Below are 21,936 nucleotides of genomic sequence, written 5' to 3' on the forward strand. Positions count from 1 at the left end.
TTCCTAGCCTCACTGCACTCCACGCTGGGTGTGGCCTCATCTGTCCTGCATGTGGTCCTCATGTTGGTGCTGAACTCCGCTGTCATGGACCAGTCCTGCACATCAAGCTGTTCGTGTGTACAGCATCAGGAATTGTTCTCCAACTTGAAATCCGTCCCTCACCCTTTGCACATCTGTGGATGTCAGAAAGGTCACTGGCAGCAGTTTGTCTCAGCTGCCCAGACAGATGACATTTTCACTCTTTCTTAGATCTTATTTGGGTCGGCTCTTGACTTGTCTGAGCTGGGAGAGCTTTACAGGCAGCCTGAGTTGATATCTTTGCAGCACTGCTCTGAAGAAGCCCTTTGTGGCTGGTGAATTAGAACTTCTACAGAGTTGGAGAATTCATGGAAAACTCGAGATGTCACGGGGTCTCTGCTGCTGGCTCATGGGGTCTGCACCCCCTTGGCTGGGAGAAGAGATGGAGGAAACAGACAATGGGCTCTTTGTCTCCTCCGTCCTTCTGAGGCTCCATGGAGTGTTCTGTCTCTGAGCAGGTCTGTGCAGGGCACTGCTGGGTGCCAGCCTGTGGAGGGCTGGTTAAGTGCCCCAAATTGAGGCAGTTTTGCTACCGGTTTCAAATCCTTCTTTTGATGTGCAGCAGGTGTGGCATGGCCCCTTTTGTGAGATTTTTGCTTTGATCCTCGTTCAGAGTGGGTTTGCTGAGATTCCCCTGCCATGATCCTTTGTTCTCTGTGAAAACCAGGAAGTGTATATATGGTACAGAAAGTCTCTGTGAGCAGTGTGATTGGGCTGCTATGTGGATGTCAGTAGACAGAGTCACCATTGCTCTGCCTGCAGCCTCCCCACCCCAGCCCTTCCTTTAGGCCTCTGTGTCCCTACACCCCACTTTTCCAGAAGATGTGCTATGTCCCTGTCTTGGGGTGAGCATCTGAGAGTGGCTGCATGTGCCTGCATTGCTCCTCCACCTTGACAGAGTCTGGTTCTTCAACCAGCCCACTTTCAAAGCTGCGTTTTCCTAATAATGTCAAAAGGAAACAAATGGCTGCAAAAAAAAAATCTTTTTTTTTCTTAAGAGCTTGGGTATAAATAAATAAATAAATGGAGCCATACAAAGGAAAGGATAAAAAAAATAAAATCTAAGCTGTGAGCCCGGTGCTTGGCCTGAGATATAAATAGCTGGCTCTTAGGAAGTGCCTGGTGATGACTGATATGTGTGTGTGTGTGTGTGTGTGTGTGTGTGTGTGTGTGTGTGTGGTGATGTCCAGGAGAGCTTCTGAAGCCATCTCTTCCCTTGGAGACTCTAAGTCAAGAGAGATGCCCCTACTCCCAGATTGTTTTAAGTTTTAATTAAGAAAAGTTCGAATCTGGGTCTTATGTAGCCCAGGCTGGCCTCCAGCTCACTATGTGGCAGAGAATGACCTTGAGCTGGTCCTTCTGTCCCCAGGTCCCCCATCAGGATTAAAGGTGTGCATTCCCCCATGCATCTAACTTCTTGCTTTTTTAGCCTTACCTAGTCTTTGGAGAGGGAGTGAGGAGACAGGAGGGTTGCCTCAGTCATTCCATGCTCTCTTCCTTGTCTCCCCTTCCCCTCCTTCCATCTCTCCTTCCCTGGCCTCCAACTCCATTCCTCTCTGGCCTCCATCTCCCTCCTTTCCTGGCTTCCTCTTCTTGGCTCCTGGCCAGAAGGACCATGCTGATAGGCATTCTTCATGTCTGGCTGCTGGGTTGTGTGTGGACAGGGTGTTCAGCTCAGAACAGTGAGGATGCTTGTGAGATCCAGGCCAGCAGGCTCCTATGAGTCAGTGTTATCACAAGCCTACCCCAGGTCTGGAAATGAGCACAGCTAGTGCCCAGCCAGCAGCATCTCACATCTTTGAAGTGTGTATCCTCTTGGCATCTGGACCATAGCTTTAAAAATCTCAGCATTCCTGAGATTTACTGAAACCCAGTAGCCTGTTGGACTGGTTGCTGGTGGAGTGGAAGACACGGGCTCTCCAAAACTGTCCTCTGAAGACTGGTGGGTCCTCTGTAGCTGCCCATTGGGTTAACACTGGAAACAGTTCGATGCAGTGTGGTTAACTGGAAGATTCAGGCTGGGGCAATGGGTCTGTGGACTCCTGGGCTGGGCCCCACCCACCATCCACTGCTCTCTAGTGCCCAAAGCTGTTCCTGAGTCTGGCCTTCTTTCAAGACTGGTTCATTGGATGCCTCCTCCAGGGAGTCTCCCATGGTTCTCTGGGCATGAAGGACCTGTGCCTCCTTGGTCTTCCATGGCTGTGGCTCTCCTGAGCCATCATCAGTCACAGCTAATCCCTCCAGCTTATGGCTATGTGTGCAACCTGAGCCAGGCACTGAGTATCCCAGGCCCCTCCATTCCTCTGAACACCTCTGTGAGCAGGGACTCTTCCTACCCTTGTGCTACAGATGGGAAACAGGGCCTTAGTGAGGTTCAGGGGGCTTGCCTGACACCACAAGTATGTGGCAGATTGAGGTTTGAGCTGGGGCTTGGCAGGTTTGGCCAAGTTCACAGTGCTCTCCCTGGGCTCTGATTCTGGGTTTCCCCAAGGCCTTGAACAGGAAGGACCATCTTGGGGAGAACATGTGAATGGCTGCCTGGCAGGCTCTGCATGTGTGCTTCTTGTTTATGAAGGTCACAGAGTCCCTGGCCCTGTTTGGTGTTGTTTTTGATGTTCAAGGGCGGTGTGGAAATTTCTGTTTTATGTGACCTAGTTTCTTCTGTGCTTTGATAATGGCATTCCCTTTGTGTCATCCCCCTCTCCCCCAACACCCCAGCTTTGAGATTTTGGAATCAGGGTCACAATCCCCATCTCTCTTCCCCAGGCCCTGGGCTTCATGCCCCATGTCTAGGTAGGGGGCTGTTGTGTGTAGTGGCTCTCAGGTCTTTGTTATTATTGTTGTTTTAAATTTCATTCGTGTTTGTGTGTTCATGCATGTGCAGGTGCACATGGAGACTGGTGGTCACCCTTCATGTAATGCCTCAGGAGCCATCCATCTTCCTTTCTGAGATGGGGTCACTCCCTGGGACTAGGGCTGATAGACTAGGCTAGATGGTCAGCGAGCTCTGGGGGCCACCTGTCTCTGCTTCCTCTGATCTGGGATTACAGGGGCCACCATCACTGGCTTTTTAATGTGGGTTTTGGAGATTGGACTTGGGCCTTCATGCTGTCTCAGCACTTTAGTCACTGAGCTGTCTCTCCAGTCCCATGTCATGGGGTCTTTCTGATCTACTGTGTGGCTCACTGGAGCCTCCCTGGGCAACCTCATTCTCAACCAAAACTGTCTTTTATTCTTCTTCGACTGGCACACTAACCACTGCACATGGCCTTGGCATAGGGACCCCTGTGCTTTTCTCTGAAGTGTTAGCCGGATAGGGTTTGGGAAATCCTGCTCTGGGCTGCCATGGAGTTGAATTCCCCTTGAGAGTTTCTTCCTATTTCTGACTCCCTCCATTTCACTATGAAGTGCAAATATTTGCTGGAAGTTTGGTCTGTTTTCTAAGCTAGCCTGCTGTCCCAGGATGAATCTTTGTGTGTCGTTGGGAGGTGGGGCAGAGGGATTCCACCCCCCTTTGTGGTCACTGACTCATGAACATTTTTTTATAGTCGCCTGCTTCCCTCACAGAGTCACAGTGAAGACTGGGGGATTAGGAAATGATTTGTGGGGCTGGAGGGATGGCTCAGTGGCATGCATGACCTAATCATATTTATGGATCCCCAGTGGGTGTGGCCATCAAATTTTCCCCTCTTTCTGTCTTTCTGTCTTCCTTCCTTCCTTCCTTTCTTTCTCTCTCTCTTTCCTTTCCTTTTTTTTGAATCTATGAACATCTGTGCTATTTTTACCTTTTGGCTGTTGTGAATACCATGGCCTTGAACATGGGTTTACAAGTTTACAAGAGGGTCTCCTTTTTCAAAAAGCTAGCCATTGGCATCTTTGCCGGTGTTAGAGCCGGTGTCTGTCCTTGCGGAGGTGGAGGATAGCTTGTCCCCAGAGCTGGATCCACAGCCATGTCTCAAGAGCCCATTGTGTGTCCTGCTCTAAGCTGGGGATTTGTATTTTTCAGCCTGCCTGGGGACCTAAGAGAATAAGCAGGGAGTGCCACCTGAGGCAGGCAGCAGGGTCGGGACCATACGTGGTATCATACATGATGCTGCCCCCTTACCTGCTGCTGTGGGTGCCAGGTGACCAATAGGTGAAGTTCTGTATAAGTTCTGAGCAGCAAGGATAGAGTGGTGACACCTGACGCTGGAGATCTCCTCAGAATGTGTGATTAGTGAGTGATCAGTGCTTCCCACTCAGGGCTGTAAAAAGCGGCAGGTATGGGCCTGGACCTGTCTCTGTCACCTCTGGATCTTGGGGCTGAAGTCTGGACTCTGAGGTTCAGTGGTATGGAAGCCACCATTTCCGGTTCCAGGGCTCCAGATGTGGCAGAGCTTTCTGCAGATGTGGTAGAGCTTCCAGGAAGAAGCCATGCCTTGCATCTGTACAAGCTGTCCCTCTTCTCCCCGTCCTGTGGCTGTGACCAAGGGCCATCAGGGTCTCTGGGGAGATGAAAGGTCCTGTGTGGTGTCATAGGACTGGGGTACACACTGTCTGAACCCTGCAACTATCTCTTACTCCCAACCTACATGCATACACGCTTATCACAGCTTGCAGTCTCTGGACCCACACGTTGCCCGCATGGAAGCTCGCTCACTTCCTTAGAGTCTGTTGTTTTTCCTCCTGGCCTTGATCCTGATCCTGTTACCTTCTCTAGAGAGTTAAGATCTTCAGAGGAAACATGTCCCTCCAGGGGCCAGGAGAGATAGAGATGGTAATAGAGATTTAGCGACTTACCACCCGGAGTACACGTGTACATCTGCAGAATTAGTGGAGCATGTGGGGAGAAAGAGGGCCATGGACCTTGCCTTGCTGGGTTCAGGACATCATCCAAGCAGATTTCCCTGCAAGCCCAAGTACCAGCATGTGAGGGCTGGTTGTCATGACTCTCTGCTTAGTCCACACAGGAAGTGAGGTAAGAGGGGACATCCAGGCTGGCTGCATGTGGATGCCCTCTTGGAGGTTAACTGTTCCCAGAGCAGAGATCTGGAAGGGTTATGCCCAGCAGGAAGAAGGCATATGTCTAGGCTGAGCCGGCTTCTGGTCTGAGACTCTAACCTGTTTAAAAATAGATGCAAGGAGAGCACAAAATGTAAGAGTTCACTACACCTCCATCAGACTTCCATCCCAAAGGATGTGGTACACTTAATTCTGATCACCTGTGTGTGAAAGCAGGCCTATTCACACCTCGAGTCTACAACCCCAGATACAGCTCTGCCTGAGACGTAAGGCAGCTCCATCTATGTTCTCTGCCTTTGTTGGGGGGGTCTAAGCCTTGTTTACCACAGCAGCCTCAGCAGGTCTGGAAGCCACTAGTAGCAGCCAGAAACTTCCATGTCTCAATCACACATTCCAAAGGGGCTTGGAAGGAATTAAGAATTGCTTGATGCAAAGCACAACAGCATGTGTTCTGGGCTGGGAGTGCTTCCCTCTGATTCTCTGGACCACCCACCATGAAGGGATGTGCATGGAAGCGACATGTTGGAAGCATGGTACTTTCCTTTGGGCTCTCTGTATAATGACTGGGTCTCTCTTTTCAACAGTGACTGACTTGCAAGAAGAAGGCAAGAGTGCCATCAATTCCCCAATGGCCCCGGCTTCGGTGGACATCCACCCTGAAGATACCCAGCTAGGTACTGTGGCCACTTGGCTTTCTTTGTTGTCCATTCCTGGTGTAGGACCCCAAATGGGTGGTTGGTGTTTGAGAACCCACATCTTATTCAGAGATGTCTCTAGCCGGCTTCTGCTCCCATCTTCAAGTGCAGATTTCATTGGCATCCAGGGGTAGATGCCTGGCATTGGGGACATGGCTTGTTATGGTCACAGAGCCATGGGGTGGCCAAGTAGGGCCAAGTAGGACTGGGCAAGCAGTGGAGGAGAGAGAGAGAGGAGGAATTGGCTTGTTTTTTGAGTAGAGGACTGGATGGTTTAACTCCAGGCACAAGTTACTGACTTGAGTTAGCTGATAGCTGGCCTAGGGGATGATAGAAGATAAGGTAGAGAGTGTTGGCTCAGGGTGTGGAACCCCATGAGTCCCTAGAAGAGGAGGCTAGGGGACAACCAGCCCTGGAGGACAGTCTCCCTGGGATGAGCGGGCCCCAAGGTCTCAAAGCATGAAGAAATTCAGAAACTAGGTACACATTCCAGATGCCCTACATATCTCCATGGCTGCTTTGAAGAGCTGTGCTGGGCTAGGACCTGGCTGTGTGGGAACTGTGGAATGGGGAGGCCTCTGACTCCTTGCAGGTCGTGATAGAGTGGCAGTCAAAGTGTCCTTTCTTGGCCTCGTGTTTTGGCAGCAAGTCACTGTGGGAGACAGGTATGGGACACTGCTTATTTCTAAACCTTGGTTTAGAGGGAGATCCCTGTCTATCCAGATTTTCCATGATGAGGCCGTCAGAGCCTCAGGGAGGAAGCAGGTGAGGCCCAACCTATGACCCAGAGATGGCCTGGTACCGGAGACCACTGGTCTGTGATGTTCCCTCCTGGCCAGAAGGGCATGCCTGTTACCGCTACCTCAGCAGATTGTTGTAGCTGGTGTATCCAGGCCTGGGAAGCTGGACTTTTCCTCAGCTCCCTGCTGTGGTCAATGGACCCATGACACCCTGGCATTTGTGGGATCTGGTCTTTTCTGTTCTGGCCCCATGTCTTTATTCCTGTCCCTCTCCCCCTGTGAACTCCACTGGCCTCTTGCTGTCTGTTAGATCCAGGCTAGAACGTGGAGGGAAAACCCACAGGGGAGATGCACAAAGCATCATCCTTTTGCGTGTTTTTGCTATTTCTAATACTTCCCTGTAGATATTGTTTTGTATATTTGCTGCCTGCCCATCTGTTCCCATACGTTTTTCATGGTGCTGGCCCCACACAGCTTCTGGTAGACTGGTGAACAGGGATCCAGGAACTACTGGTGCTCAAAACTCTCTTAGCTATCTAGTTCTGGCAGGGCACTTCCCGGGCCACTGCAGGTGCCACCCACTGTCTTTTCTCTCCCCATGCCAGCATGGTTTAGACTTGTTGCTAGAGCCTTTGGAGTCTAGCTAAGACTTGGGAGATGGAGTCTGGCTTCATTTCATCCTGCTGCCCTGCGTGCTTTATTTCTGATCTTGGTGTGTAGCTGACAATGCTGGTGACCTGTTCTCACTGAGAACATGACGGGTGTCTGCTTTTCCACCAGCTTCCTGCCCCAAGTGAGGAAGCAGGGGATCCTCCACCCCCTGAGTAGGGAGTCGTCCATGCCTGGCATCCCTGTCAACCCTCCACCTCCTACCTCCCCCATTCACTCTGGCCCTTTCTGTCTTTGGCAGAGGAGAATGAGGAGCGGACCATGATTGACCCCACCTCCAGAGAGGACCCAAAGTTCAAGGAGCTGATCAAGGTGAGATATAGTTTGATGTGATTGGACCATCCCAGTTGGCTCCAGGCCTTCCAGGCCTTCTTCTGGGGCCTCGGAGCTTCTGTAGACACAGAGGAGCTGAGCCTCCAGGCTCCTGAAAAGCCCTTAGGCAACATTAGAAAGGGATGCAGAGGAGTGGAGTGTGGGCTGAGGAATGAGACGGAACATGGGTCCTCTAGGTGTTCCATGTGCTAGGGCAGCCCTAGGCCTTTGTGGGGCTGTCACATGGTGCTTACAAGAGCTGTGCAGGGTCTGTTTTGAACCAATACACCCTGCATATAGGTCCAGTTGTTATACTTCTTAGGGGTCTGGATTCAAGATGTTTTGGGGAGCAGGTTGTTGTCTTCCCTTACCATGGTCTCATCTGAAAAGGGGTCTTGGTGTCCTAGTTAGCTCTAAATGTTAACTTGACACAGCCTGGAGTCACCTGAAAAGGGAGTCTCAATTGAGGCCTTGCATGGATCAGACTTGGCCTGTGGCATGTCTGTGAGAGACCCTCTGGATTGTTAAATGATATAAGTGGGCACAGCCCACTGTGGGTGTCACCATTCCCTGGCAGGCAGTCCTAGGTTATATAAGAAAGCTAGCAAAGCACGAGCCTGTGAGTGATCCAGCAAATAGTGTTCCTCCATGGTTTCTGCTTCAGGCTCCTGTGTGAATGTCTACCCTGACTTCCCTCAGTGATGGACTGACCTGGGAGTGTAAGCCAATAAACCCTTTCCTCCCCTCAGCTGCGTTAGTCAGAATGTTTTAACATGGTAACAGAATGTAACCAGAACACTCACCGAGCATGTGTGGTAGTGTGAATATCAGCTAGGTGGGAAAGCAGAAGGCATTGTTCTCAAAGGTTGCAGTAGCAGGTAGGTAGGGCTGTGGCCCAGTGACTTCCAGGGACAACTGCCTGCCCTTCTCTAGCACATGCCTGATCCTGTCCAGGGGCAACTTGAGACTTTGATTGCTCAGATCTAAACACAGTAGGACTCCTGCAGGCCACCCACCTGACACAGGCAGGCAGATGATGTACTGCCTTGGAGGCCCAGACCTGGTTTGTGTGACCTAGGTGCTTTGAATGCTGTGTGTGACAGTGTCCTGAAATAGACTGTTCTCTATTGGCCTTCCCACCTTTGCCACAGCAGAGAGTCCAGTGAGTTTTCGTAAGGGCTGATTCATGGGTATCAGGGTTGCTTGACAGCTGTGCCTTCTAGAAATATCAACTGGAAATGTCTGTTATAGCCTCCCGAAGAGGGAGAGTCTTTGTGTGTGTGGGTGGTGGCAGTGGTGGTGGTGGTTTCAAGATAGGGTTTCTCTGTGCAGCCCTGGCTGTCCTGGAACTCACTCTGTAGACCAGGCTGGCCTAGAACTCAGAGATCTGCCTGTCTCTGCCTCTGCCTTCTGAGTGTTGGGATTAAAGGTGTGTGCTACCACTGCCTCGCTGAGGATGATTTTTTTTTTTTTTTTTTTTTTTTTTTTTTGCCTGTAGGGGAGGAGGAGTTTATCTAGTTTGCAGTTCTGGCTTAACAGTCTATCACTGTGGGCATGTCAAGGTGTCAAGGACTTGAAGCAGCTAGTCACATCCACAGTAAGAGCAGGGAGAGTGAATGCATGCATACTTACTTGTGCTCATTTGAGACCTTGTAGGTTTAGGGGTTGGTGCTGCTCACAGTGGGCTTGGTCCTCCTACATCAATTAGCTTAATTAAGACAGTCCCCCACAGACATACCCACAGGCCAACCCAGTGTAGACACTCCTCTTAGTTGAGTCTGGATTGTGTCAAATTAACAATTAAGATTAACCATCTTGATGGGCAGTGTCAGGGCACACCTTTAATCCCAGCACTTGGGAGGCAGAGGTAGGTGAATCTGAGTTTGAGGCCAGTCTGGTCTAAATATTGAGTTCCAGGACAGCCAGGACTACATGGAGAAACCCTGTCTTGAAAAACAGAACAAAACAAACCCCAAACAAACAAGCAAAAATCCAAACCAAACAAACGAAAGATTAACCATTGCATCTGGGCTGAGTGGCTTAGGCTGTGTATGGAGGTGTCAAGGAAGGGGAAAGCCAAGTTCCAGCTACTGAATTGGAGGAAGGAGAAAAGCCGTGTACCCAGGTCTGTATGAGCATCTAGAAGCTGGAGAAGCCAGGAAGCAGGGTTCTTAGAGCCTTCGGACCAGCCAGCTCTCCTCTCCTGACGCTTGAGCTCAGCTCAGTAACACCATCTGGACTTCTTGTCTCCAGCCTGTCAGAGGATTCATGGAAAGCCAACCAAGTTGTGGAAGCCCCTAGAGCAGCCACAGGAAGCAAACCTCCACTGTAGCTGACCATCTACATGGGCCAGGCAGGGTGACTCTACACTGGCAGCAGTGGCTGTGTCCTTGAAATGCCCTGTTCCCACAGCCATCCCATTGGCCTGCAGCTGTTCATACTGAGACTGGACTTGAGGCACCCCAGCCTGAGATCTTGTCTCACAGCAGACCTATCTTGAACTAGAACTTTCAAAAACTAGTGTAAACACCAGGGACAGGGGAGAAGTCCTGGGGCCTTAGCGGGCTCATCAGCTGTTGTTGTTTGTACAAAGTGTCAAACAATTTGGCAAGGCATGGTTGGTTCTGAGACAGACAAATGTGGAAGGTAGGCACGCTGGCTCCTGTGGACTAGCCCTGTCTGTCTGGCTGTGAGGGAAGCCGTGGTTTGGTTGGAGCTTGCTCGTGTTGGAGGACTGTGGACATTTCCTTTTTCTGCCCTGGAAGCTGGCCTGACTGTCACACTTGTGTTGTGAGTGTGGGATGACCAGCCTCAGGGCTGCTGCTAGGACTGGACTTAGTGCCTGGCTCGTCCCCAGGACCACTACAGAGTGAGGCACCTTGGGTCTGCTCTGTTAATTCTATGCCTCCTCCCTCCATCCCTCTGCTCCACATACTCTGTGGGTTTTTGTTGCTACCGTGCTGAACAGGGACCCCCTGGGTGCATGTGTAGAGGAGGCAGTTTCCTCCAGGACACACTGGCAAGCTCAGGGGTCCCAGCACACCTTAGGCTTGATAATTCACCAGAAGGACACCAGGACCCACTGGAACAGCAGCTAGCAACCTGTGGTTCATGGCCCCATTGGGGGTTGTGAAAAGCATTTTTACAGGGGTTGCATATCAGATATCCTGCCTATCAGATGTTTATATTATGATTTATAACAGCAGCAAAATTACAATTATGAAGTAGCAACAAAACAATTTTATGGTTGGGGTCACCAAACATGAAGGACTGTATTAAAGGGTCACAGAATTAGGAAGGTTGAGAACCACCACACTGGAAGCTGTTGTCCTTAAGGTCACAGTTGGTGACAGGCACAGATAGCTGGTGAACACCCACTTGGGATCAGGATCTAGGGAATGGGCTCTGGGAGAAGGGGCAGGGTCTGGGAGCTTGTGATTGCACCTCTATGCAGATGGTTCCAGAACCTCGGTGCTCAAGGACACTGTGAGTCTCAGGGTTTCAGAACGTCGTCGTCGTCGTCGTCGGTGCTGCAGACCAGTGACCCAGCCTCTAGTGGTCCCCTGTGGGGGTGCTGTCCAGAAATAGGCTTTGTGTTATTTTTTTCTCTAGAGCTGGGAAGGGCACCCAGGACCTTGCTCCACTGCTGAACCACACTCCTGCCTCCCCGGTGCAGGTATTTTTACACTTAAAACCTATCTGGTATGTTGGCCTGAGCAGGTCAGAGGACAGCTTGGACTGGCTGACATCATGTCCTGCTGACATGGTCATCGTGACTATCTGTCCTTCACAGCCTCTCCCAGTCTCAGGACCAGGGCTGAGCTTCTGAGGATGCCTGGCTGGCCCTGTTTCTTCCTCTTTGCTCTCTGTCCCTCTGTTGTCTTGATGGCCTTCGCTGTCCCCTACTACTTTGGGATTGTCATCTTTGCAATGTTGTGAGCTGCCCTCTGCCTTTTGTCTGAAGTCCCTGGCTCTGGCTGGGCAGACATTGGATGAGGCTGATCATTAAAAACTATTTTGAGCATCTGTTGTGCTTATTGGGCCATTAAGAGGTGAAGGTCCAATCCCAACTCGTGAAAGTGGAGTGCCTTGACCCATGGTCATTCATTATCTGATGATGGGCACAGAGAGGGACCAGGTCTGGTGGGGAGGGTGCACTGACCATCTGGGCATCACCTTAGAAATGGATGTGTATTTGTGGGTCCAGGACCCTCAAAGACTTACCCTGGTGTCCTCTGCTGGTGTTTCTTCCTGTGGCCATTTCCTCTGATGTCTGCTGGAATCAACTTCGATTACCTGTGGGTGGCCAGTGAGTTGGAGGCTTATGGCTGAGATACTTTGTGTCATTAACTGTTCTTAACACAAGAAAGTGTCTTGTGTTTTTCTTATAGGGAGAGACCTTGGTGCTCAGTGTCCCATTTGGTCCTTGTCCCCAGGGCCTGGCACAGAGCTCCGAAACCCTCAGAGCTGCCTGAGTGAAAGATCTCCCTTGCATCACACACTCTTGGTCACACTTGGGTCCTTGCTAATGATGGCATTTGGTGACCCCCAGTTTGCTTCCAATGGAGGATGATCCTAAGGGGACCTAAAAGTGATCTCTGGGAGGGAAGGGACCTAGAGGGTGGTTCTTTTTACTGATGGCCAATGACTGAGCTCCTAACCTGGAGTGCCTGACTCTGGGCTATGAGAGTCACAGCACGTTGACAATAGAGACACCTGAGGTTAGAGAGTTGGTGTTGGAATGATGCATTTTGGAGTTGGGAAGAAAAACCCAACAAACCCACACAGCTCTTCCTAAGCACACTGGCCAGAGTAGCCAGGCGCTTCATGCTGGGGTACATCTTCCTCCAGAGCAGATTTCATATCTCATGGTTCAGTTGCTGTGCAGAGATTACCTTTGTCATGAAGCTGGGTTTTTTCCTTTCGTGCCCGGGTTGTATGGAGGTGCTCTGTCACACCCAGCCCCCACTGACTCCTGCCCAATTCAGTAAGGTGCATCTCCATCCCCAGGGGACAACACAGCCAGGACTCTGTTTGGAAATGATTAAAATGTAACTGTCATGGCTCTGGGGGAGACAGGCTGCAGACCTGATTATAATTCAGAAGGAACTAAGGGGAAAGTAATTTTTTATTCTGGTTAGAGAAAGCTCATAGAGCTAGCCGTGATCGAGTGCCGTGTAAGGATGTAATTAATATATGTCCTCCTTATTCACCCGCAGGACTTGGGGCTTGCAGATGAACGAGTCCCTAAAAATAATGGCTGATGCTATCTTTAAAAGCTCTTTTGTAAAATGGAAGATAAGAAGGATGACCGGGAGCAGAATGATGGGGTGATGGGTGATGTTCCCAAGTCAACTGCACCTCCTGGGGGGTGGTAGTGACACCGGGGAGGATTTTTTGCTCCCTGGTCCCAAGAGCCTGGCCCATTGTGTAGAGTTCATTTTTGAGCTTTTGGCCTTTTGTTCCTGCCTTTGGGCTCTGAGTAGGCCAGAGATCTAAATGTGGGGTTTTTTGTTTGTTTTGCTTTTCTTCTTTAAGTTTTTGATTTTCATAGAAGAAGCATTCTTTCACAATTTCCTTGCAGGATTGTGTTTGAGGAAGGAAGCCTCTGAAAGCAAAGGCTTTAGGGCCAAGAGTCCTTTCTAGATGTGAATTCCCCAAGGCAGTTCTCTGGATCGTTTGAGACCTTGAATCTGCTCCTGTCTTAGCCACTGGGGATAAGTGCTGAGCAGAACAGCTCACTTGCCAAGCTCACAGTGTATCTGGGAGAAAGCATGATGAGGGCCAAGTGAACATGCGACCAGGTGCCGGGGGATGCCTCTAAGTCTCACCCCACTTCTGCTGTTTCCAGAAAGGCCTTCAGGGAGGTGGCACTTAAGCAGATCTCTGCATCAGTACCTAGGGGAAGGTCATGACCAACTGCCCAACAGCAGGTGCAAAGGTCCTGTGGTATGCAGGTGCTTGGCTTGTTCTAACAACCATTGAGATGCGCAGGGTGACAAGAGCCTAGTGACCTGAGACAGACACAGCAATAGAGGTGTGAGGATGGTGGCCAATAACTAACATTCTCGTGTTGTCTCTTAGGGTGGAGGGGCCAACTCTTCCTAAAAGCTGTGCAGATGTGGGTGGGGGGGGGCTCTGTGTCCACCCTGTATGGCTTCCATGCCTGCACCATTCCCATCATAACACCCATGGCAGGTAACTGCTCTTGTAGGCAGGGACTGCACTGCATCTCTCTTCATTGTCACAGCCAGGGTGGCACCTGCTGTGAACACTCACTCGTGTTCTTACCTCAGGTGAGACCCTACAAATGAAGGCTCAGCAGCCGTGGCTTTTGCAGCTGGAGGTGGGACAGCGGGGCAAACGCAAGCTTCTCCTCCCTTTTTGATGACTGGCAGAGAACACTCACCCTTACCTGATGGGGGAAGTACTTCTGTGTATGTTTATCTTATTGATTGTTAAATAAAATACTGTTTGGCCAATGAGACAGCAAGTTAGATGGGACTAGGAGTCAAAGAGGATTCTGGGAAATGTAGTAGAGAAGTGGTGATCCAGGCAGGAAGTGACATAGCAAGGAGACTCATATTTAAGCGAAGGAGAAACAGGAAGCGTCCCTTTCCCCCTCCGCTCTTGCTCCAGCGGCAGGATGTGATCCACCAGCAAGGGAGGATGCCAGCAAGGCGTCGATAAGTCTTATAAAATATATAGGTTTATGAAAATTAAGACTGACCTAGCAGATGAGAATCCTAGTCATTGGCCAAGCAGCATTGTACCTAATACAAGTTTCTGTGTATTCATTTGGGCCCTAACTCAGGCGAGCGGCTGGCGTAAAGCTCACACGTGGCGGTGGGCTCAGGTGGCTTATGGCAGAAAGATTTATCCTAACACCCATTGTCTTGGGGTTTCTGTTGCTATGATGAACACCCTGACCCTGAGAAGGAAAGACACTTAAAGCTTGTAGTCGGTGTCCAGGGAAGCCAGGGTAGGGACTCACAGCAGGAACTTGGAGGCAGGAACTGAAGCGGAGGTCATGGAAGAATGCTGCTCATTGGCTTACTCAGCTTGCTTTCTTTTTACACCCAGGACCACCTGCCCAGGGGCAGCACAGCCCAAACTGAGCCCTTCCACATTAATCATTAATCAAGAAAATGTACCACAGGCTTGCCCACAGGCCAATCTAGTGGAGGCATTTTCTCAGCCAAGATCCCTCTTCCCAGGGGATTCTGGCTGTGTCCAGTTGACACAGGTCCAGCCAGAACAACAGTTTCAGCAACCTCAGCACACTGTCATGTTTTCATTCCTTATGAAATTGAGACTGTGCTGGGGCTTTTTTTTTCCCCCATGGAGGAAATCCTTGCTGTGGTTTGCAGTCCCCAGTATGAGAACAAACCTTAGACCCTCGGGCAGGGGACAAGTGGGCATCCAGGACCGACCCTTGCAACCTGTTTCCTCCAGTCAGGCCCTGCCTTGTAGTTTTCTTTGCCCAGAGGGGACAGCCCAGTGGCCAGAGAACACAGGCCAGACTGGGACCTGATCAACTAGAGAGCTGGAGAGGGTGGCCACTCTCCCCTGCCCCTTGGAAGGCACTTGGACATATCTACAGAGCTGCAAGGCTGCGGGGCCTTCACCCTAGCCACATACTTGTGACTCACAAGCTCTGAGATCTCTGTGAATAGTAATCTGATTCAGTCTCCTGTGGTCACTTGGAAGCTGGTCAGGACTTGAGGGGACTTGGCTTTGTCACCAATTTCTCGGTCACTGCTTTTTTTAGAGAGTGACAAGACACTGTGCTTTTGGATTTGTGCACTTTGATCTTTCTGAGAGTGGCCACAGACCTGTACTTCCCAGGGTCTCAGGGGTCCAATCAGATAGCTTAATTCACTTTGCTGGCATGGAAAAGCCATAGTCTGAGTGTCATGGCTGCAGCCTAGGTGGGTATCTGCTTTATTCTGGGTGGAATGGTGAACAAGTACTGTCCTTGTCCAGAGACAATTAACAGTGCAGGTGGCTTGCTTCTACAGTGTGCCCTCCTAATGTGTTGAGTAGTAAAACCTGTTAAGAAAAGTCTTCTGGGGAAGGTAGGTCTAGAAAAATAGAAAAGAAAAACTTAACCATGAGTGTTCCCAGCAGTGTGATGGACAGGAAGTGACACTGCCAATAAGATGCACATACATTTGTGTCATGCCGTGGTAAGGTGTTCAGCCGGACGTGGGCGAGAGGTAGGAGCTATGATAGGGATGGGCTTCGAACACCATGCTAAGAAGAGAGAAGACAGGCATGAGGGAGGAGTTTGTGTACTGGAGAGGGGCAGAGCTGCCCGAGAAGGCCTGGTTTCTGTTCAGGGACAGAACAACATTCTAAAGTGACCACTACACAGCTTTGCGATCCTGGGGGATTCACAGGTGGATTCTCCATTGGCTGAACAGTCCACAGAGTGCAGGGGACCGCAGAGCCAGGCTGGGACCTCTTGCATTAGCCTGGGATTCTGGACTCAGGGCTGCTGAAGTGCAGGCTAGGAGAGGGGTTGATGCTTCATGGCTCCCTTTCCTGTCTCTTCTCAGCACTTCCTCATTTAGCACCCAGTGCCCAAGTGGAGCCATAAGCCCTTCTTCTGGGAGACATGTGTTACCCATTACCCATGGCCCCTGCAGGGCTCTGCCAGGGCTCTGTTGGGGACTGTTAGGAAGTCCCAGCTCCATGCATAGGTCTGGCTCTCCACTCCTGCTCTGGTCATGGACCAAGAGGCACCTGTTGTCCACCACAGTCACCAGGCAGGTATCTGGTAGCCCCTGTGTTTGGGCGGCTGCCCATGTGAGCCTGCTCTGACCCTGCTTTCTCTGGCAACTCTAAATATGCCTCTCACCTCCCCCAGGTGCTTCTGGACTGGATCAACGACGTGCTGGCAGAGGAGCGCATCATCGTGAAGCAGCTGGAAGAAGACCTCTACGATGGCCAGGTGCTTCAGAAGCTGCTGGGTGAGTGACGGGACCTTACCATGTGTACATGTATGTGTGTTCGTGTGGATGCCAGAGGTCAGTGTCAGATGTCTTAGTTGCTCTGAATCTTCTTTCTTTTTCTTTCTTTCTTTCTTTCTTTCTTTCTTTCTTTCTTTCTTTCTTTCTTTCTTTCCTCCTCCTCCTCCTCCTCCTCCTCCTCCTCCTCCTCCTCCTTCTTTGTCTCTTGTTTGGTGTTTTGAGACAGGGTTTCTCTATGTAACAGCTCTGGCTGTCCTGGAACTCACTTTGTAGACTAGGCTGGCCTCGAATTCACAGAGATCCTTCTGCCTCTCTGCTTCCTGAGCACTGGCATTACAGGCGTGCGCCACCACTGCCCAGCTTCCAACCTTATTTCTTGAGATACAGTCTCTCACTGATTCAGGAATTCACCAATTTGGCAAGATTAACTGGCCAGTGAACTCTAGGGATCCTCCTGACTGTCTCCCCACCCACCCCCATGTGTGCTGGGATTATAGGTGGGTACTGCCACACCCAGATTTTTCTCTAGGAGCTGAGTTCAGGTGTTTATGAGCCGTCTGACTTGGTTGCTGGAATCTGAACTTGGTTCTCATGACTGAGCAGCAAGTCCTACTCTTAACCTCTGAAGACTCCCCCTGCCCTCCAACACTCAAGTATGGCAATGCCTTTTCATGGAGCCATCCTTCAAGTTGGTGCTGAATCTTGGTATCATGGGACAGGCTCTGGCTTTGCATCTGTACTGGCCATGGTTGGCCGTCAACAACACTGATGTATGCCCTGGTCCATCATTGAGAGCAGATGTTGTTAACTTCTTGGGCACATCTTTTTGGTTCCCTTTAGTTTTCCTGGCAGATGCAGCACTGACCTGAAGCCACAGTGGCTGTAAATCCCACCCTATTGCTTCTCCAGGCTATGTAATGTGAGGCTTGAGGCCAGCCCAAGCTTTGCTGTCTTTGTATTGTGGAGTGGTTGTTATACCCTCTCATTTGAATATCTCTAAGTCGGTACTTGAAAAAGCAGCTTGCAAGCCTCTTATGTCAAGTGGTTTGGACAGAGAAAAGGACAATGGGAAGAGTATTCAAGGCTGAAGAGGACGTTGCTCAGCACATCTTTTCTGGTTGTGTGGGCAATGCTGTTTCTGATAAGATGTAACGATAACTCGCATGGGCCTGAGACCAGGGATCCCAGGAGTGACCTTGGTGTAGGTGCTGGGCTCTTGGGCTTTCCAAAGGCAGGGCTAGATCAAATAAGAGGTGCTGGCTGCACAGTAAAATTTAGCAGTGGAGCCAGGACTGGTCAAGAACAGGGGAACTCAGCAAAGAAGTCTGGTGAGATCAGCATATGGGAAGGGACCCCAAGGAGTGTCACATGGCAGTAGGAAGTATTTCTTAAAATTTATTTGAATTATCTTTTGCATGGATGTGTTACATGAGAAGGTGGACATGCGTGTGCCATGGTGCATATGTGGAGGTCAGAGGACAATTTCAGGTGTCATTCCTCCTTTCCCCGTGTGTGAGACAGGGTATGTTGCTTATCTCAGTTTGTTCCAGGCTAGATGGCCCACAAGCTTCTAGGGCTTCTCTTGTTTGCACCTTCATTCTTGCTCCTAAAGGAATTCTGGGATACAGATGTGCATGCGAATACTTTTGTGTTCTGGAGATGGAATAGTTTCCTATGCTTCATGAAGCTGTAAGACCCCAGAAAGCTCAGGCCTCCAGAATCTCAGCCCAGGACCGTGATCACCCCAATCACCAGGCAGAGGCAAAAGCTTGATGAAAACTGCACGAGGCCTTATTGTTGTTAAATGAGCTAAACCCATGTTAGCTCGGGTCTTTCATCCATCCACCATGGTGGATGGCTACAAAAGACAGTTCGAAGTGGCTGCATAGAGATCTTATAGGGCAGCGTAAGGGGAGTGTCTAGGGGTATGCACAGGCTCACTATTGGTGTGCCTCCAGCCTTGGAGGGCTTGCCCTGTGTTGGTTGGCCAACTGGTTGTTATGGCCCATAGGCCCTCCCAGGGTGGTTGCTATGCTCTGCGCGTCATTGCTATGCACTTGTCCGTAAAGCACACCCAGAGCCGAAAGCATAGCACTACCAGCTAACTTCTGATTGGTTCCTTGCCACGAGGCAGGCACCTAACCTCTAGTGACCAAGGCAAGGTCAGAAAAGCACGTGTTCGGCTGTTATGGCTGCTGAAAGGGGCAGGCATCTGACCTTAGTGACTAAGACAGGGTCAGACAAATACATGTTCCGCTGTTATGGCTGCCGAAATGGGGAGCTGGCCCCTTCAAAGCAAGCACGTTTCCGGCTGAGTCATGCCCCCAGTCTGAGGAGGTGTTTTGAGCGGATGAAGAGTGTAAATGATGACAATGGCATGGGCCTTTGGATTTGGCTGTGTGGTATTCATCAAGGGTGAGCCACCAGGGCACCCAGAGGAGCCCCTCTTCCTGAGAGGGCATGCTGGAAATAACAGGGGATTGCTGCGGCAGGCCAGGTTTCATCTTGGCTGGCTTTGTAGTGCTCACCTCCAGTTGGTGGGCCAGTGGAATGCCCTTGTAGGATGTCGAGGATCTCCCAGGCCAACTGGTACTCACTGCGACATCTTTAGTCCTTGGCTCAAGGGTCATTCAGGCTTTCCCTGTCTCTTCCATATTGGTAAAAGGAGGCCATGGCACATCTGCCACCCCAGCAGTTGGCAGATCGATTCCTGGTGGATGTGCAGAGAAGTCTACTTTCCCTGCTTAGTGGAATCCTGCATTATGGAGACCAAGGGCAAGACAATGTGATGTGGGACCTGTTTCCTTGGGCTGAGTCATAGCCCCTAACCTCACATTCATATAGTGACATCAGTGCTGGCTAGTTTTCATGTCACCTTGACACTAGCTGGAATCATCTAAGACGAGGGAACCTCAACTAAGAACCCTCTGTGAGATCAGACCTTCGGCAGGCCTGTAGGACAGCAGTTCTCAATCTGTGGATTGAAAACCCTTTAGCAAACCTCCATCTCCAAAAAATATTTACATTACGATTCCTAACAGTAGGAAAATTACAGTTATGAAGTAGCAACGAGAATAATCTTATGGTTGGGGGTCACCACAACATGGGCAACTGTATTAAAGGGTCACAGCATTAGGAAGGTTGAGAACCATTGCTGAGGGCATTTGCTTTTTTTAGATGTAAATTTTATTTAAATTAGAAACAATCTTGTTTTACGTATCAATACCAGTTACCTCTCCCTTCCATCCTATCCTGGATCCACTCTCCAGGGAGGGTGAGCCCTTCCATGCATGAGGGATCATTAAAATCCGTCAAGTCATTTGGGGCAGGGCCCTCCCCTGTGTGTCTAGGCTAAGAGAGTATCCCTCCATGGGAAATGGGCTCACGAAGTCCGTTCATGCACTAGGGATACATCCTGGTTCCACTGCCAGAGGCCCCATAGACTGCCCAGTGCTCCTAACTGACACCCACGTTCAGGGGGCCTGGTTTGGTCCTATGTTGGTTTCCCAGCTATCAGACTGGGGTCCATGAGTTCCCACTTGCTTAGGTCAGGTGTTTCTGTGGGTTTTCCCAGCATGGTCTTGACCCCTTTGTTGGTCACTCCTCCCTCTCTGAAACTGGATTCCAGGAGTTTGGCTCAGTGCTTGGCTGTGGATCTCTGCTTCTGCTTCTATCAGCTACTGGATGAAGGCTCTAGGATGGCATTTAAGGTAGTCATCATTCTCATTATAGGGGACAGGCATTTAAGGTAGCCTTTCCACTATTGCTTAGAGTCCTAAGCAATAGTGGTCATCTTTTTGAATCTCTGTATAATTCCCTAGTGCCAGATTTCTCTTTAAGCCTATAGTGGCTCCCTCTATTGATGTGTCTCGTTTCTTGCTCCCCTCTATTCCTGTCCCCACTCAATCTTCCTGATCCCTCATGTTCTCCTCCCCCTCCTCTTCTCCCCTCCTCTTTCTCCTACTTCCCTTCCCCTCCCTCCATACTCCCCATTTGTTCAGGGGCTCTTGTCCCTTTCTGCTTCACTAGGGGACCATGTATGTCTTCTTATGGTCCTCCTTGTTTCCTAGCTTCTCTGCATGTGTGGATTGTAGGCTGGTAATCCTTTTCACTATGTCTAGAATTGACATCTATAGAACATTCCATCCAAACACAAAGGAATATACCTTCTTCTCAGCGCCACATGGAACCTTCTCTAAAATCAACCACATACTCGGCAATAAAGCAAACCTCAACAGATACAAAAAAATGGTAATAAACCCCCGTATCTTATCAGACCACCATGGCTTAAAATTAGAATTCAACAACAACACAAACTGCAGAAACCCCACAAACTCATGGAAATTGAACAATGCTCAATTGCATCACTCCTGGGTAAGGGAAGAAATAAAGAAAGTAATCCAAGACTTCCTAGAATTCAATGAAAATGAAGGCACAACATACCCAAACCTATGGGACATTCTGAAAGCAGTTCTAAGAGGAAAGTTCATAGCACTAAGTGCCCATATGAAGAAATTGGAGAATAGCCACACTAGAGAATTAACAGAACACCTGAAAGCTCTAGAACAAAAAGAAGCAAACTCACCCAGGAGGAGTAGACGCCAGGAAATAATCAAATCAAGAGCTGAAATCAATAAAGTGGAAACAATACAAAAAATCAATGAAACAAAGAGTTGGTTCTTTGAGAAAATCAACTAGACAAACCTTTATCCAACCTAATCAAAAGGCAGAGAGAGAACATGCAAATTAACAAAATCAGAAATGAAAAGGGGGACAAACAACAGACACTGGGGAAATCCAGAGAATCAGGTCATACTTTGAAAACCTGTACGCCACAAAATTGGAAAATTTAAAGGAAATGGATGATTTGCTGGATAGATATCACTTACCAAAATTAAATCAAGAACAGATAGGCATTTTCTTTCTTTCTTTCTTTCTTTCTTTCTTTCTTTCTTTCTTTCTTTTGTTTTTTGGAGACAGGGTTTCTCTGTGGCTTTGGAGGCTGTCCTGGAACTAGCTCTCATAGACCAGGCTGGTCTTGAACTCCCAGAGATCCGCCTGCGCCACTACCACCTGGCGCAGACAGGCATTTTCTTAATTAGTGAGTAATATAAGAGAGCCCAGCCTACTGTGTGTAGGACCACCTCTGGGCTGCAGGTCTTGAGTTCCATAAGAAAGCAGGCTAAAGCCAGGAAGTGGTGGTGCACGCCTTTAATCCCAGAACTTGGGAGGCAGAGACAGGCCGATCTCTGTGAGTTTGAGCCCAGGTCTACAAAGTGAGTTATAGGACATACAGGATTATGTAGAGAGACCCTGTCTCAAAAGAAGTAGAAGGAGGAGGAGGAGGAGGAGGAGGAGGAGGAGGAGGAGGAGAAGAAGAAGAAGAAGAAGAAGAAGAAGAAGAAGAAGAAGAAGAAGAAGAAGAAGAGAAAAGGAAAGTCATGAGGGCCAAGCACAGCACCCTCA

The 21,936-nt window shown here is 49.8% G+C and overlaps 1 protein-coding gene across 1 annotated transcript in view; it reads left to right on the forward strand.

Annotated features, from left to right (window-relative positions):
- The window catches only part of Parvb (parvin beta), an 88,703-nt gene that overhangs the window by 35,124 nt on the left and 31,643 nt on the right, over positions 1-21,936 (forward strand). Inside the window, exons 2-4 of the mRNA XM_027396143.2 lie at positions 5,664-5,753; positions 7,425-7,495; positions 16,368-16,470. Of these exons, the coding sequence (XP_027251944.1) occupies positions 5,664-5,753; positions 7,425-7,495; positions 16,368-16,470 (264 nt within the window). The remainder of the gene's footprint in view (positions 1-5,663; positions 5,754-7,424; positions 7,496-16,367; positions 16,471-21,936) is intronic.

Source organism: Cricetulus griseus, chromosome 2 (assembly GCF_003668045.3).
Source record: "Cricetulus griseus strain 17A/GY chromosome 2, alternate assembly CriGri-PICRH-1.0, whole genome shotgun sequence".
In the NCBI taxonomy this organism is placed as follows: Eukaryota; Metazoa; Chordata; class Mammalia; order Rodentia; family Cricetidae; genus Cricetulus; species Cricetulus griseus.